The sequence below is a fragment of the Clupea harengus genome, chromosome 20, assembly GCF_900700415.2.
Source record: "Clupea harengus chromosome 20, Ch_v2.0.2, whole genome shotgun sequence".
Classification (NCBI taxonomy): domain Eukaryota; kingdom Metazoa; phylum Chordata; class Actinopteri; order Clupeiformes; family Clupeidae; genus Clupea; species Clupea harengus.
In genome coordinates this window covers 11,539,112-11,552,568 of record NC_045171.1, presented here as the reverse complement: position 1 = coordinate 11,552,568, position 13,457 = coordinate 11,539,112, and the positions used below count along the sequence as shown (strand labels likewise).

Below are 13,457 nucleotides of genomic sequence, written 5' to 3'. Positions count from 1 at the left end.
GTAACTCTTTAAAAACATTTTCAATGTGTATGTCAACCAGACTTGCAAATGTGCGTCCCTTTGCCCCTTCATGACTACATGACACAATATAATGCGTATAGAAGTAGCCTATGATGACTGAATATACATGCGTAAAATGACACGTGCTAATTTTATGTGTGTAATTGTTTCATATGTGGAACACATACGTGATTGGTGATCCGTGATACAAGTCTACTCGTTCTTTCGAGAGCTTGCTATTTCCTAAATTTCCCTCGGGATAAATAAAGTATCCACCTATCTATCTATCTATAGAGAATGGTAATGGTATATGGTTTTTTTGTGAACTTGACTTGAACTTAGCCCCACTTTTTCCTTCGGTGTAAATTGTGCTTTTGGTTCTCTGGTTATTTGTTGCATTTCATTATTTTATTCTAAAGCTTCACGAGTTTTTTCGGGATGTTTTCATCTGCACATTGATAACATACTTTTCCATATCAATCATAGTCAACGATGATATTAGATTATGTATTAGGTTAGGTTTTTCAATACCTTGATCTGTTATCTTTGAGGATTATGATCTTGTAACTGTAGCCTCATTTTTTTTTTATTTGGTCTCGCGTTAAGGGTTTTTTATTACGGAAATCATTATTTGGTTAGTTTATCTTTTAGACTCAGAGTGTCGCTGTTCACCAGGCCAGGAGCTGGGACAGATCAGCTGTATTCATCCACCCTCCCATTCTATTCAGAGTCTATCATATCGTCGCAGTTAACCATAGGAACCGTATACGCTTTTCTTTGTCACGTTGTGAGTATTGTCAGAATACTCTTCTGACAAGAAACATTTTATTGCACGCATACTAGCCTCACGATTTATTTAGGCGAATAGCACATAATGGAACACAAAGGATTTTCGAATTATCCATGGATCTTTGTCTCTCTTGTAACGTTCGTGGCGCACAGCACATGTGGAGATGTGAGCTACTCTATTCCGGAAGAAATGAAGCACGGGTCTGTACTTGGAAATATAGCCAAAGATCTCGGACTTGATGTGAATACGCTCTCTGCTCGTAAGGCACGGATTGATGCTGCAGGTAACAACAGACGTTATTGCGACGTAAACCTGAGAACTGGAGAGTTGACTGTGAACGAACGAATTGACCGAGAGGAGCTGTGTTCAGAGAAGCCATCATGCTTTCTTAAATTTGAGTTGGTTTTAGAACGTCCTTTGGAGCTGCACCGTTTCACACTTCAGATTGAAGATATTAATGATAATGCTCCGTTTTTCCCGAAGAATTTGATACGATTAGAATTACGTGAGTCTGCAGACAAAGGAGCTCGCTTTCGTGTCAATGAAGCGCGCGATGCTGACATAGGGCAGAATTCAGTTAAAAGCTATGCACTGCAGAGAAATGAGTATTTCACTCTGTCTGTAAATTCAAATGCAAACGGGAGGAAAAATGTTGAATTAATATTAGATAAGGAACTAGATCGTGAACAGCAGGAGGAAGTAACAATAATTCTTACTGCCTCGGATGGTGGGATTCCGCCGAGATCGGGTACCGTAGCCATACACGTCACAGTGCTGGATGCCAATGACAATGCTCCAGTGTTTAGTCAGGACATATATGAAGCCAGTCTCCCCGAAAATGCTCCTTTAGACACACTAGTACTTACTGTAACAGCTACCGATGTAGACGAGGGGCCTAATGGTGAGGTCACATACGAATTTAGTCATTTGTCTAATAATGCCAGAAGCGCATTTTCTTTGGACAAAGTATCTGGTGAGATGAGGGTTATTGGGCCTATTGACTTTGAGGAAGACTCAAAATATGAAATACTTGTGGAAGGCAAAGATTCATTTGGTCTGTCATCAGACACCAAAGTTATCATAGATATAGTAGACGTTAACGACAACGCTCCTGTTATATTCATAAAGTCATTGAATAACCCAATTCCCGAAAATGTGCCCCCAGGTACTGAGGTTGGTATTATAAACGTGCAGGACGTAGACTCTGAGAAGAACGGGCAGGTACGCTGTCTCATTCGGCATGATGTCCCTTTCCAGCTCTTGTCATCGATCACTAATTACTATTCACTGGTGACCACAGCAGAACTTGATAGGGAAGTGTTATCGGATTACAACATTACTATAACTGCTACTGACCAAGGTTCACCTGCACTGTCTTCCTCTAAAGTTCTGCAGTTTTCTGTTGCTGATGTTAACGACAACCCTCCAGTGTTTGAGCAGCAGACATATAGCTCATATGTAAATGAAAACAACAAACCAGGTTCCTCCCTTTGCTCAGTGACTGCCAGAGATCCCGACTGGAGGCAAAATGGCACTGTGATATACTCTCTGTTACCCGGCGAAATGAATGGCATTCCCATGTCCAATTTTGTGTCTATAAATGGAGATACAGGAGTAATTCATGCCGTCAGGCCATTTGATTACGAGCAATTCAAAAGTTTTAAAGTGCAAGTGATGGCAAGAGACAACGGCTCTCCTCCGCTCAGCAGTAACGTGACCGTACGTGTTCTGTTGTCAGATGTGAACGACAACCTTCCGCAGATATTATACCCTACACCTGACGGAAATACGTTTATGACTGAGATGGTGCCCAAAGCTGTACAGGCCAACTCTTTAGTCTCTAAGGTGATAGCTGTGGACGCGGATTCAGGCCAAAACGCATGGCTGTCATACCACATTGTGAAGTCGACTGATCCGGGACTTTTTACTATCGGTGTCTACAGCGGAGAGATCAGGGCTCAGAGAGACATTTCTGAATCTGATGTCATGAAACAGACTCTTGTTGTGTCTGTGAGAGACAATGGACAACCACCTCTGTCTGCCACGTGTACGGTAAATCTACTTATTTCTGATAATTTGGCGGAAGTTCCTGAACTGAAAGATATGGCCTCTGGCGAAGGCAACTCCAAACTCACCACTTATTTGATCATTGCGCTCGTGTCGGTATCCACTTTCTTCCTCACCTTCATTATCATTATCTTATCGGTGAGATTTTGTTACAGAAGAAAGCCCAGAATGTTGTTTGATGGCGCCCTGGCTATCCCCAGTGCGTATCTGCCCCCAAATTACGCAGACGTGGACGGCACAGGAACTCTGCGTAGTGTTTACAATTATGACGCTTACCTCACCACGGGATCGCGCACCAGTGACTTCAAATTTGCCAGATCTTACAATGATGGGACGCTGCCGGCTGACCTCACATTGAAAAAATCTACATTAGACAGACGTGATGACTTACTTGACATCCCCGATTCCTTACAGGTAATTTTTACAAATTTCTGCTGGTAGTGTTGATCAGTCAAATAAGTACCCCATATTTTTTCAGTGTGCTCTTGTTATCATACTTTAGCATTTTTGATTGTCTGAGTAAGTGGCATAGGAGAGAACAGAAAGAAATGCTGGCTTAAAATGCTCCCCCGATTCTGGTTTGTGCCTACAGAATACATTTAAGACATACTTACGCTTAACTGTATTCTGTCTGAGTTTACGAATATTTAAAAGTTCATCACTGTATTTGCATGTTTCATCCCATGTGTCAGGGAACACATATTCAATGCACTTCTTTCAATGGAGGTTTGATTTATTTTGTAGTCGTGTAGATGCTCCGTCAGTATTCTGTATTTATTATTATGTAGACGTGACTAATTAGTCGTACGGTTCCCTAGGAAAAGTTTGTTTGCTGCTTTGGCTGTATATACCATTCATTCTGTTTAAGGTTAATGTGCATAATTCTTAAGGTTTCTGAGAAAACACGTTACTAGTAATGTAAGGCATTCTGGCTTCCATTATTTTATCATGTCTGACAATCTTTGATTATTCAGCAGCACAACAGGTGCTGAAGTACGCTGGCAATGCACTTTGTCATTTAGAACTCACAGTGTCGCTGTTCACCAGCCTAGGAGTGGATATTCGTGTAGCCTGTTGTATGTTTGCATCTCCGCCCATCCAAGTCTGTCAAATTTCAGGTCTCTGTGCTAAAAAAGCTCAATGCGGTGTGCGACCATAGTCGTCCTCTTTTGTTCCAATTTCCAGTTTTGGATACCTAACCTAACCTGATCTGGTCGTGTTGTGGAATTTGTTTCACGGGAATAAGGATGGAGCGCAAAGCAGTGTCGGACTATCGCCTTTTTCTATTTTCATGCGTACTCATGGCGCATAGCGCATTTGGTGATGTGAGCTACTCTTTTCCGGAGGAGATGAATCAAGGATCTGTGATTGGAAATATAGCTAAAGATCTTGGACTTGACGCCGGCAGGTTGGCTTCACGTAAGGCTCGAATAGATACGGAAGATAACAAACGTTATTGTGACTTAAATTTGAAGACTGGTGAGTTGTTTGTGAAGGAAATAATCGACCGAGAGGAGCTGTGTTCAATGGCAGCCTCATGTTTTCTTAAATTTGAGTTAATATTAGAACGTCCTCTGGAATTGCATCGTGTGACACTTCAAATCGAAGACATCAACGACAATGCACCTTTCTTCCCAAAGGAATTGATTAAACTGGAAATACGTGAATCTGCGGACAAAGGAGCTCGCTTTCGTGTGAATGAAGCACACGATGCAGACATAGGAAAGAACTCGGTTCAGACGTACACGTTACAGAGAAATGACCACTTTGCCCTGGCTGTAAATTCAAATGAAAACGGAAGGAAAAATGTGGAATTAGTTTTAGATAAAGAGCTTGACCGCGAACAGCAGCGAGAAGTAGCATTAATTCTTACTGCTGTTGACGGCGGCATTCCTCCGAGATCAGGCACCGTAGCTATACACATCACTGTGCTTGATGCTAATGACAATGCCCCGTTGTTTAGTCAGAATGTTTACAAAGCCAGTCTGCCAGAAAACTCCCCTTTAGACACATTAGTAATGACAGTTAATGCGACGGATGCAGATGAGGGGCCTAATGGTGAAGTTTCTTACGAATTCAGTCTTATATCTAGTAAGGCACGAGGAGCATTTTCGTTGAACACAAAAACCGGTGAAATCAAGGTAATCGGTCCGATTGATTTTGAGGATGAATCGAAATATGAATTACTTGTCGAAGCTAAAGATGGATCTGGGCTGTCTACAGACGCTAAAGTAATCATTGACATCATAGATGTTAATGACAACGCTCCAGTTATTTTTCTGAAATCTCTCAACAACCCCCTCCCCGAGAACGAACCACCCGGTGCAGAGGTTGCCATCATTAGTGTACAGGACCGAGATTCTGACAATAACAGAAAGGTCCGCTGTTTCATTCCAGAAAATGTTCCTTTCAAACTCATACCATCAATTAAAAATTATTTCTCTCTGGTAACAACAACAGAATTGGACCGCGAACTTGTCGCTGATTATAATATTACAATAACTGCGACCGATGAAGGCTCTCCACCCCTATCGTCCTCCAAAACAGTGCAGTTTTCTGTTGGCGATGTGAACGATAACCCACCTGTATTTAAGCTTCAGTCCTATCCTGCTCATATACATGAGAACAACAAACCGGGCTCGTCTGTGTGCACAGTAACTGCATCTGATCCAGACTGGAGACAAAACGGCACGGTGTTTTACTCTCTGTTACCTGGTGAAGTGAATGGAATCCCGGTTAATTCTCTGTTGTCCATTACCGGAGACACAGGAGTCGTTCACACAGTGAGGTCCTTTGATTATGAGAAGTTGAAAAGCTTCAAAGTCAATGTTTTAGCCAGAGACAATGGTTCGCCCCCACTCAGTAGTAACGTAACTATTAATGTCTTTGTAACAGATATAAACGACAACTCTCCGCAGATATTATATCCATCGTCTGAAGGAAAGTCCCTCATGACAGAAATGGTGCCCAAAGCTGTACAGGGAAACTCTCTGGTCTCCAAAGTAATTGCTGTGGATGCGGACTCTGGGCAGAACGCATGGCTCTCATACCACATAGTCAAATCGACTGATCCGGGACTTTTTGCCATGGGTATTCACAGTGGAGAGATCAGGACGCAGAGAGATGTTTCTGAATCTGACGCTGTGAAACAGACTCTTGTGGTCTCAGTGAAAGATAACGGACAGCCTTCACTCTCTGCGACGTGCACTGTGTATTTACTTATTTCAGATAACTTGGCTGAAATTCCTGAACTGAAGGACATGTCAACTGACGAGAGTTCCAAGCTCACCTTTTATTTAATCATTGCGCTTGTGTCCGTGACCACTTTCTTCATCACGTTTATCATCATTACCCTAGCAGTGAAGTTTTGCCATAAGAAAAAGCCCAGGATGTTATTCGATGGGGGTCTGGCTATCCCCAGCGCGTATCTCCCTCCAAATTACGCAGATGTTGATGTCACAGGAACTTTACGCAGTGCTTACAATTATGACGCGTATCTGACGACAGGATCTCGCACTAGCGACTTTAAGTTCGCCAGATCCTACAATGATGGAACTCTTCTGGCAGACATGACTTTGAAAAAGTCTGCATCTGTTGATCATGACAACCTACTCGATTCCATCAATTCGGGAGAGGTAATGTTTTACACTACTAATTTAAGCTGACTATTCTGAACATTTTTTAACATTCTCCACTCTTATTGTGTACCTTTTAACTACTTTTCCTTTCTCATGTGCTAGTTGTACTGTGTTTATGGTGATGGGTGTGCCATGTCGAAACATCACTGTGGTTTGACTGTTTAGAAGAATAGACAGCACCTGAAGCTGTCCAGACGTTTGTGTGTTTGAAAGAACGACACAGAGATAATGATGTCATCACAAGGGAAATCAGCCGCACTTACAAGATATATATATTCTAACAACCATTATTTTATTGACTTGTAAGTGTATTTTACGTTTGAAGCTCAGAGTGTCGCTGTTCACTAATACTAGAGTTGAAGCACATGTTGTGAACGTCAGGCAGCCTACCTATCACGGCCATCATTAAAAAAACGACGCTCGGCCGCTGCATCAGGGCAACATAAGACTTTGTGCTTCCGTGGGATTACTTTCAATATACCTGTATTGGACATATTTTACTCTGATTCTCCGTTTGCACAATATCTCTGAGTGGATTATCTTGGCTTGTTTTACCAAAAATGGAGCACAAAGGATCCTCGGCCTCTCGTCTGTTGTATGTATTCTCATGCTTGCTGATGGCGCAAAGCGCTAGCGGAGATATTAGCTACTCTATTTCGGAGGAGATGAAACCTGGATTTGTTGTTGGGAATCTAGCTAAAGACCTTGGACTCGATGCTAATCAGTTGGTAGCTCGTAAGGTTCGCATTGATACAGAAGACAACAGTAAACCATACTGCGGCATAAATCTGAGAACTGGGGAGTTGATTGTCAAAGAGAGAATCGACCGAGAAGAGCTGTGTTCGGAAACAGCTTCATGTATTCTTAAATTTGAATTAATGCTAGAGAATCCATTACAGCTGCACCGTGTTACAGTTCAGATTCAAGATATTAACGACAACTCACCCTTTTTCCCAAAGGATGAAATTAAATTAGAAATACGCGAATCTGCAGATAAAGGCGCTCGCTTTCGTGTGAATGAAGCGCATGATACAGATATAGGACAGAATGCGGTTCAAAGCTATGCATTGCAGACAAATGAATATTTTACTTTGGCTGTAAATTCGAATACGGACGGGAGGAGGAATGTTGAACTAGTACTGGATAAGGAACTTGATCGTGAGCAGCAGAATGAGGTTGTGTTCAGTATTACTGCCACTGATGGTGGAATTCCACAGAGATCAGGTACTGTAGCCATACATGTTACAGTGTTGGATGCCAATGATAACGCCCCAGAGTTTAGCCAGGGTGTCTACAGAGTTAGTATACCCGAGAATTCCCCTGTAGACGCTGTCCTATTAACCGTAAATGCCACCGATAAAGATGAGGGACTCAATGGCAAAGTTTCTTATGAATTTAGTCGTTTGTCAAAGAAAGCAAAAAGTACATTTTCTCTGAATTCTGATACAGGTGAAATTAAAGTAATTGGGCCAATTGACTTTGAGAAAGACTCGAAGTATGAAATAATTGTCGAAGCTAAAGATGGATATGGCCTCTCCACAGACACGAAAGTAATTATCGACATAACGGATGTTAATGACAACGCTCCCATAATTCTTTTAAAATCTCTGAACAATCCTATCCCCGAGAATGCCGCACCGGGGACCGAGGTTGGCATCGTGAACGTGCAGGACAGAGACTCTGAAAATAACAGAAAGGTTCGTTGCAACATTCAACAAGGTGTGCCTTTCAAACTAGTGCCATCAGTTAAAAATTACTATACTCTGGTGACGACAGCCGAACTGGATCGTGAGCTGCAGTCTGAGTACAACATTACCATGACCGTCACTGATGAGGGTTCCCCACCGTTGTCTTCCTCAAAAACTTTACAATTGTCTGTTGCTGACGTCAATGACAATCCACCTGAGTTCGTTCGGAAATTGTATACTGCCCATATCAAAGAAAACAATAAACCAGGATCTTCTCTGTGCTCAGTAAGCGCGAGAGATCCGGACTGGAGGCAGAATGGCACTGTGACATATTCTCTTTTACCCGGAGAGATTAATGGCGCTCCAGTTTCCTCTCTTGTATCCGTAAATGGCGACACCGGAACTATTCACGCAGCGAGGGCATTTGATTACGAGCAGTTTAAAAGTTTCAACATTCAAGTAATGGCAAGAGACAACGGCTCTCCTCCACTGAGCAGTAACGTATCGGTGAACGTTATAATAACCGATGAGAATGATAATTCTCCTCAGATACTATACCCATCTCCAGAGGGCAACTCTCTTGTAACCGAAATTTTGCCCAAAACTGCTCTCGCACACTCTCTGGTGTCTAAGGTGATTGCAGTGGATGCGGATTCTGGTCAGAATGCATGGCTTTCTTATCAAATCATCAAGTCTTCCGATTCAGGACTTTTTACTATAGGAGTCTACAGTGGAGAGATAAGGACGCAAAGAGACATTTCTGAGTCTGATGCCATGAAACAAAACCTTATTGTTTCTGTCAAAGACAACGGACAGCCAGCTCTTTCTGCAACATGCACTGTGCATTTGCTTATATCGGATAACATGGCTGATTTACCTGAACTGAAAGGCATGCCAAATGGCGAGGGCAGCTCCAAACTCACCACTTATTTGATCATTGCGCTTGTGTCCGTCTCTACCTTCTTTCTGACCTTCATCATCATCATCCTGGCAGTGAGGTTTTGCCACAGGAGAAAGCCCAGACTGTTATTTGATGGCACCGTGGCCATTCCCAGTGCTTATCTGCCCCCAAATTACGCAGACGTAGATGGCGTAGGAACTCTCCATAGTACCTATAATTATGACGCATACTTGACAACGGGGTCGCGCACCAGTGATTTCAAGTTTGCAAGGTCTTACAATGAGGGAACGCTACTCGCTGATCATACGCTTAGAAAGTCCTCGCTCTCGGTGAATGATCATCACGACCTGCTTGACAACACTGAACTATCTCAGGTGAGATGTGTTTTATACCACACATTTTCAACATAGATTTCCGAATTGAAATAGATGTGACCACTCTTGTACACACACTGTGTGTGTGCGTGCGTGTGTGTGTGGTGTGTGCGTGCGAGCGTGTGTGTGTGTGTGTGTGTGAGAGAGAGAGAGAGAGCGAGAAAGAGAAAGAGAGAGAGCGGCAAGCAGCAACCACCAGATGATTCCGACTTGTTCCTATTTGTATTTGTGTGTGCCAACAGTAGTCACCTGTAGGCTGCCATAGACACATGAAAACCTGAGGGGTAAAATTATACTGTTAAGGTGTCATCTGTTTTTTGGTTTTTATACAAGCTTCATGTGCTGTCTCCATATAATGACTTGTCTGTTTTTGCTATATGGATGAGGACCTGGAGGTGTTAATGTGTGACGTGCATACATCCAACTTTTTTTACAGTGGTTTTGTTCTTATCTATTTTAACGTAATTTCTCTTTTGGTACTGGTTTTAAAGTGATTTGGGGGACTAAACATGGAACTGTAGCCCAAATGTCTCCAGCTTCTTTAAAACGATATATATCACATATGAGTTCTCAGTACGTTCTTTTTATTTTGGTGTAATAGCATTTAGTGTCATATTTTTAAATTAATTAATTCTGTACATAAAATTGGGTCTCGCTAGCTGGCACATTATGCACTATACAAAGGCGCATCAAATTATGATTGGTGGATGTTTGGCACAGGGTGTGCGTTAGTGCTGTGCGTGCGTTCGGGTACGGAACCGCACGGAACTGTGAGTGATGATGACAGGGACCTCCATTAACTGCTTAAGTGCAATTAGGTACCTTCTGGCCTTCGCGCATGCGTGTCTTTGAGCGAACGTATCTCTTTGGTTAATGCTTGGTGAGCAGTGTCAGTAGGATTGTCATGGCACGGAGCGCACACCAATGGCGCACATGACTTCAGCAGACGCTGGTTTGATTGGATGGCACTGAGCATGTTTGCAATCAATTTACCACTTTCCTTAGGAAATATAGACGTTATAGCTTAAACTTAAGATATGGATGTGATGCAGAGAGTTCTGACTTCCGTGTGAACGTGTAACACAATTCATTTTAACATCTTATTGATACAGTTACTGCTTATAAACAGATAGGCCTATCAGTTGTAGAAGTAATATTAAAGTAATGTCATTTTAAAATGTCATATGCTAGCCCAATATGTACTTCTGCTTTGGAACTCCACGTGTCGCTGTTCACCATCATAAAATGAATTGTCTTCAACCAGTCTACCTTTCAAAGTAATCAGAGGAAAACCGACGCCTAACTGCTGCATCAGAATAACATAAACCGAAGAGCCCTCCGTGCTTCCGTGGGATTACTTGTTTTCAGAAAACACTCTGGAATACATTTGATTGTGATTCTCATTTTCTCTATACATGAGTGGATTCTAGTGGCTTGTTATACGAAATGGAGCACAAAGGGTTCTCGGCCTGCCGTCTGCTGTTTGTATTGTCATGCTCACTGATGGCGCAAAGCACAAGCGGAGACATTAGCTATTCTATTCCGGAGGAGATGAAGCCTGGGTTTGTTGCTGGAAATATAGCGAAAGACCTCGGACTGGATGCTAATCAGTTGGTAGCCCGTAAGGTTCGTATTGATACAGAAGACAACAGTAAGCCATACTGCGGCATAAATCTGAGAACCGGCGAGTTGATCGTCAAAGAAAGAATTGACCGAGAAGAGCTATGCTCTGAAACGGCTTCGTGTCTTCTTAAATTCGAATTAATGCTAGAGAGCCCACTGGAGTTGCATCGCATTACAGTTCAGATTCAAGATATTAACGACAATTCACCGTTCTTCCCAAAGGATATTATTAAGTTAGAAATACAGGAATCCGCTGTTAAAGGTGCTCGCTTTCGTGTAAATGACGCACGTGATGCAGATATAGGACAAAACGCAGTTCAAAGCTATTCGCTGCAGAGAAATGACTATTTTACTCTGGCTGTAAACTCGAATATAGACGGGAGGAAGAATGTTGAATTAGTTTTGGATAAGGAGCTCGATCGTGAGCAGCAGCATGAGGTTACACTCATTCTTACTGCTGTTGATGGTGGGACTCCACCTAGATCGGGCACCGTAGCCATACACGTTACAGTGCTGGATGCAAATGACAACGCTCCGGTGTTTAGTCAGGGAGTCTACAGAGTTACTGTACCTGAAAACTCCCCTGTAGACACCCTCGTAGTAACGGTAAGCGCTTCTGATGAAGACGATGGGCTTAATGGGAAAGTGATCTATGAATTTAGTCATTTATCAAAGAAGGCGAAAAGTGCGTTTTCCCTTAACTCTGAAACCGGTGAAATTAGAGTGATTGGGCCGATCGACTTTGAGAAAGATTCAAAATACGAAATTATTGTCGAAGGTAAAGATGGATACGGCCTATCCACAGACACGAAAGTAATTATCGACATCATAGATGTTAATGACAACGCCCCCGTAATACTTTTGAAATCTTTGAACAATCCCATCCCCGAGAATACACCACCAGGGACTGAGATTGGCATTGTAAACGTGCAGGACAGAGACTCTGAAAATAACAGAAAAGTCCGCTGCAGCATTCAGCAAGATGTACCTTTCAAACTTGTGCCATCCGTGAAAAATTACTTTACTCTGGTGACTACGGTAGAGCTGGATCGTGAACTGCAGTCTGAGTACAACATTACCTTAACCGCTACCGATGAAGGCACCCCACCTTTGTCTTCTTCTAAAACGGTGCACTTGTCTGTGGCTGATGTTAATGACAATGCGCCCGACTTTGATCAACAGTTGTATTATGCCAATATAAGAGAAAACAACAAGCCCGGGTCGTCACTGTGCTATGTAAGTGCAAGAGATCTTGACTGGAGGCAAAACGGCACAGTGATATATTCCCTGTTACCTGGGGAGATCAGTGGCGCTCCGGTGTCCACTTTCGTATCCATAAATGGCGATACAGGCACTATTCACGCAGCGAGACCATTTGATTACGAACAGTTTAAAAGTTTCACCATTCAAGTAATGGCAAGAGATAATGGCTCTCCTCCACTCAGCAGTAACGTATCGGTCAACGTCTTTATAACGGATGAAAATGATAATTCTCCTCAAATACTATATCCATCTCCAGAGGGCAACTCTCTTATAACCGAAATTTTGCCCAAAACTGCTCTCGCAAACTCTCTGGTGTCTAAGGTGATTGCAGTGGATGCGGACTCTGGTCAGAATGCATGGCTCTCTTATCAAGTCATCAAGTCTTCCGACTCAGGGCTGTTTACTATAGGTGTCCATAGCGGAGAGATACGGACGCAGAGAGACATTTCCAAGTCTGATGCCATGAAACAAAACCTTATTGTTTCTGTCAAAGACAACGGACAGCCAGCTCGTTCTGCAACATGCACTGTGCATTTGCTTATATCGGATAACATGGCTGATTTACCTGAACTGAAAGGCATGCCAAATGGCGAGGGCAGCTCCAAACTCACCACTTATTTGATCATTGCGCTTGTGTCCGTCTCTACCTTCTTTCTGACCTTCATCATCATCATCCTGGCAGTGAGGTTTTGCCACAGGAGAAAGCCCAGACTGTTGTTTGACGGCACCTTGGCCATCCCCAGTGCTTATCTGCCCCCAAATTACGCAGACGTAGATGGCGTAGGAACTCTCCGTAGTACCTATAATTATGACGCATACTTGACAACGGGGTCGCGCACCAGTGATTTCAAGTTTGCAAGGTCTTACAATGAGGGAACGCTACTCGCTGATCATACGCTTAGAAAGCCCTCGCTCTCGGTGAATGATCATCACGACCTGCTTGACAACACTGAACTATCTCAGGTGAGATGTGTTTTATGCCACACTCTTTCAAGATAGATTTGCAAAATGTAAACAGATGTGGCCACTCTTGTACATCTGTGTGTGTGTGTGTGTGTGTGTGTGTGTGTGTGTGTGTGTGTGTGTGTGTGTGTGTGTGTGTGTGTGTGTGTG

General features: G+C 42.8%; 5 protein-coding genes across 9 annotated transcripts in view; all 5 read left to right on the top strand.

Annotated features, from left to right (window-relative positions):
* LOC105912957 (protocadherin gamma-A11-like) overlaps positions 1–13,457 on the top strand; it is a 208,080-nt gene that overhangs the window by 33,727 nt on the left and 160,896 nt on the right. Inside the window, exon 1 of one of the 5 annotated variants that reach the window (XM_042710804.1) lies at positions 9,666–13,307. The exons of the other annotated variants lie outside the window; for them this stretch is intronic. Coding sequence (XP_042566738.1) covers positions 10,905–13,307 — 2,403 coding nt within the window. The 5' untranslated portion in view covers positions 9,666–10,904. Of the gene's footprint in view, positions 1–9,665; positions 13,308–13,457 lie in introns of those variants that run through there. 5 annotated transcript variants of the gene reach the window in all.
* Positions 1–13,457, top strand: part of LOC105891237 (protocadherin beta-16-like) — a 32,910-nt gene that overhangs the window by 6,782 nt on the left and 12,671 nt on the right. The window lies entirely within an intron of this gene.
* On the top strand, positions 491–3,335 carry LOC105894526 (protocadherin beta-15-like). Its single transcript, XM_012821044.3, has one exon. The coding sequence runs from the start codon at positions 875–877 to the stop codon at positions 3,296–3,298; it is 2,424 nt and encodes an 807-aa protein (XP_012676498.2). The 5' UTR covers positions 491–874; the 3' UTR covers positions 3,299–3,335.
* Positions 4,100–6,522, top strand: LOC116225201 (protocadherin beta-15-like). The gene has a single exon (XM_031587248.2). The coding sequence runs from the start codon at positions 4,105–4,107 to the stop codon at positions 6,520–6,522; it is 2,418 nt and encodes an 805-aa protein (XP_031443108.1). The 5' UTR covers positions 4,100–4,104.
* On the top strand, positions 7,051–9,538 carry LOC116225199 (protocadherin beta-16-like). Its single transcript, XM_031587246.2, has one exon. The coding sequence runs from the start codon at positions 7,056–7,058 to the stop codon at positions 9,492–9,494; it is 2,439 nt and encodes an 812-aa protein (XP_031443106.1). The 5' UTR covers positions 7,051–7,055; the 3' UTR covers positions 9,495–9,538.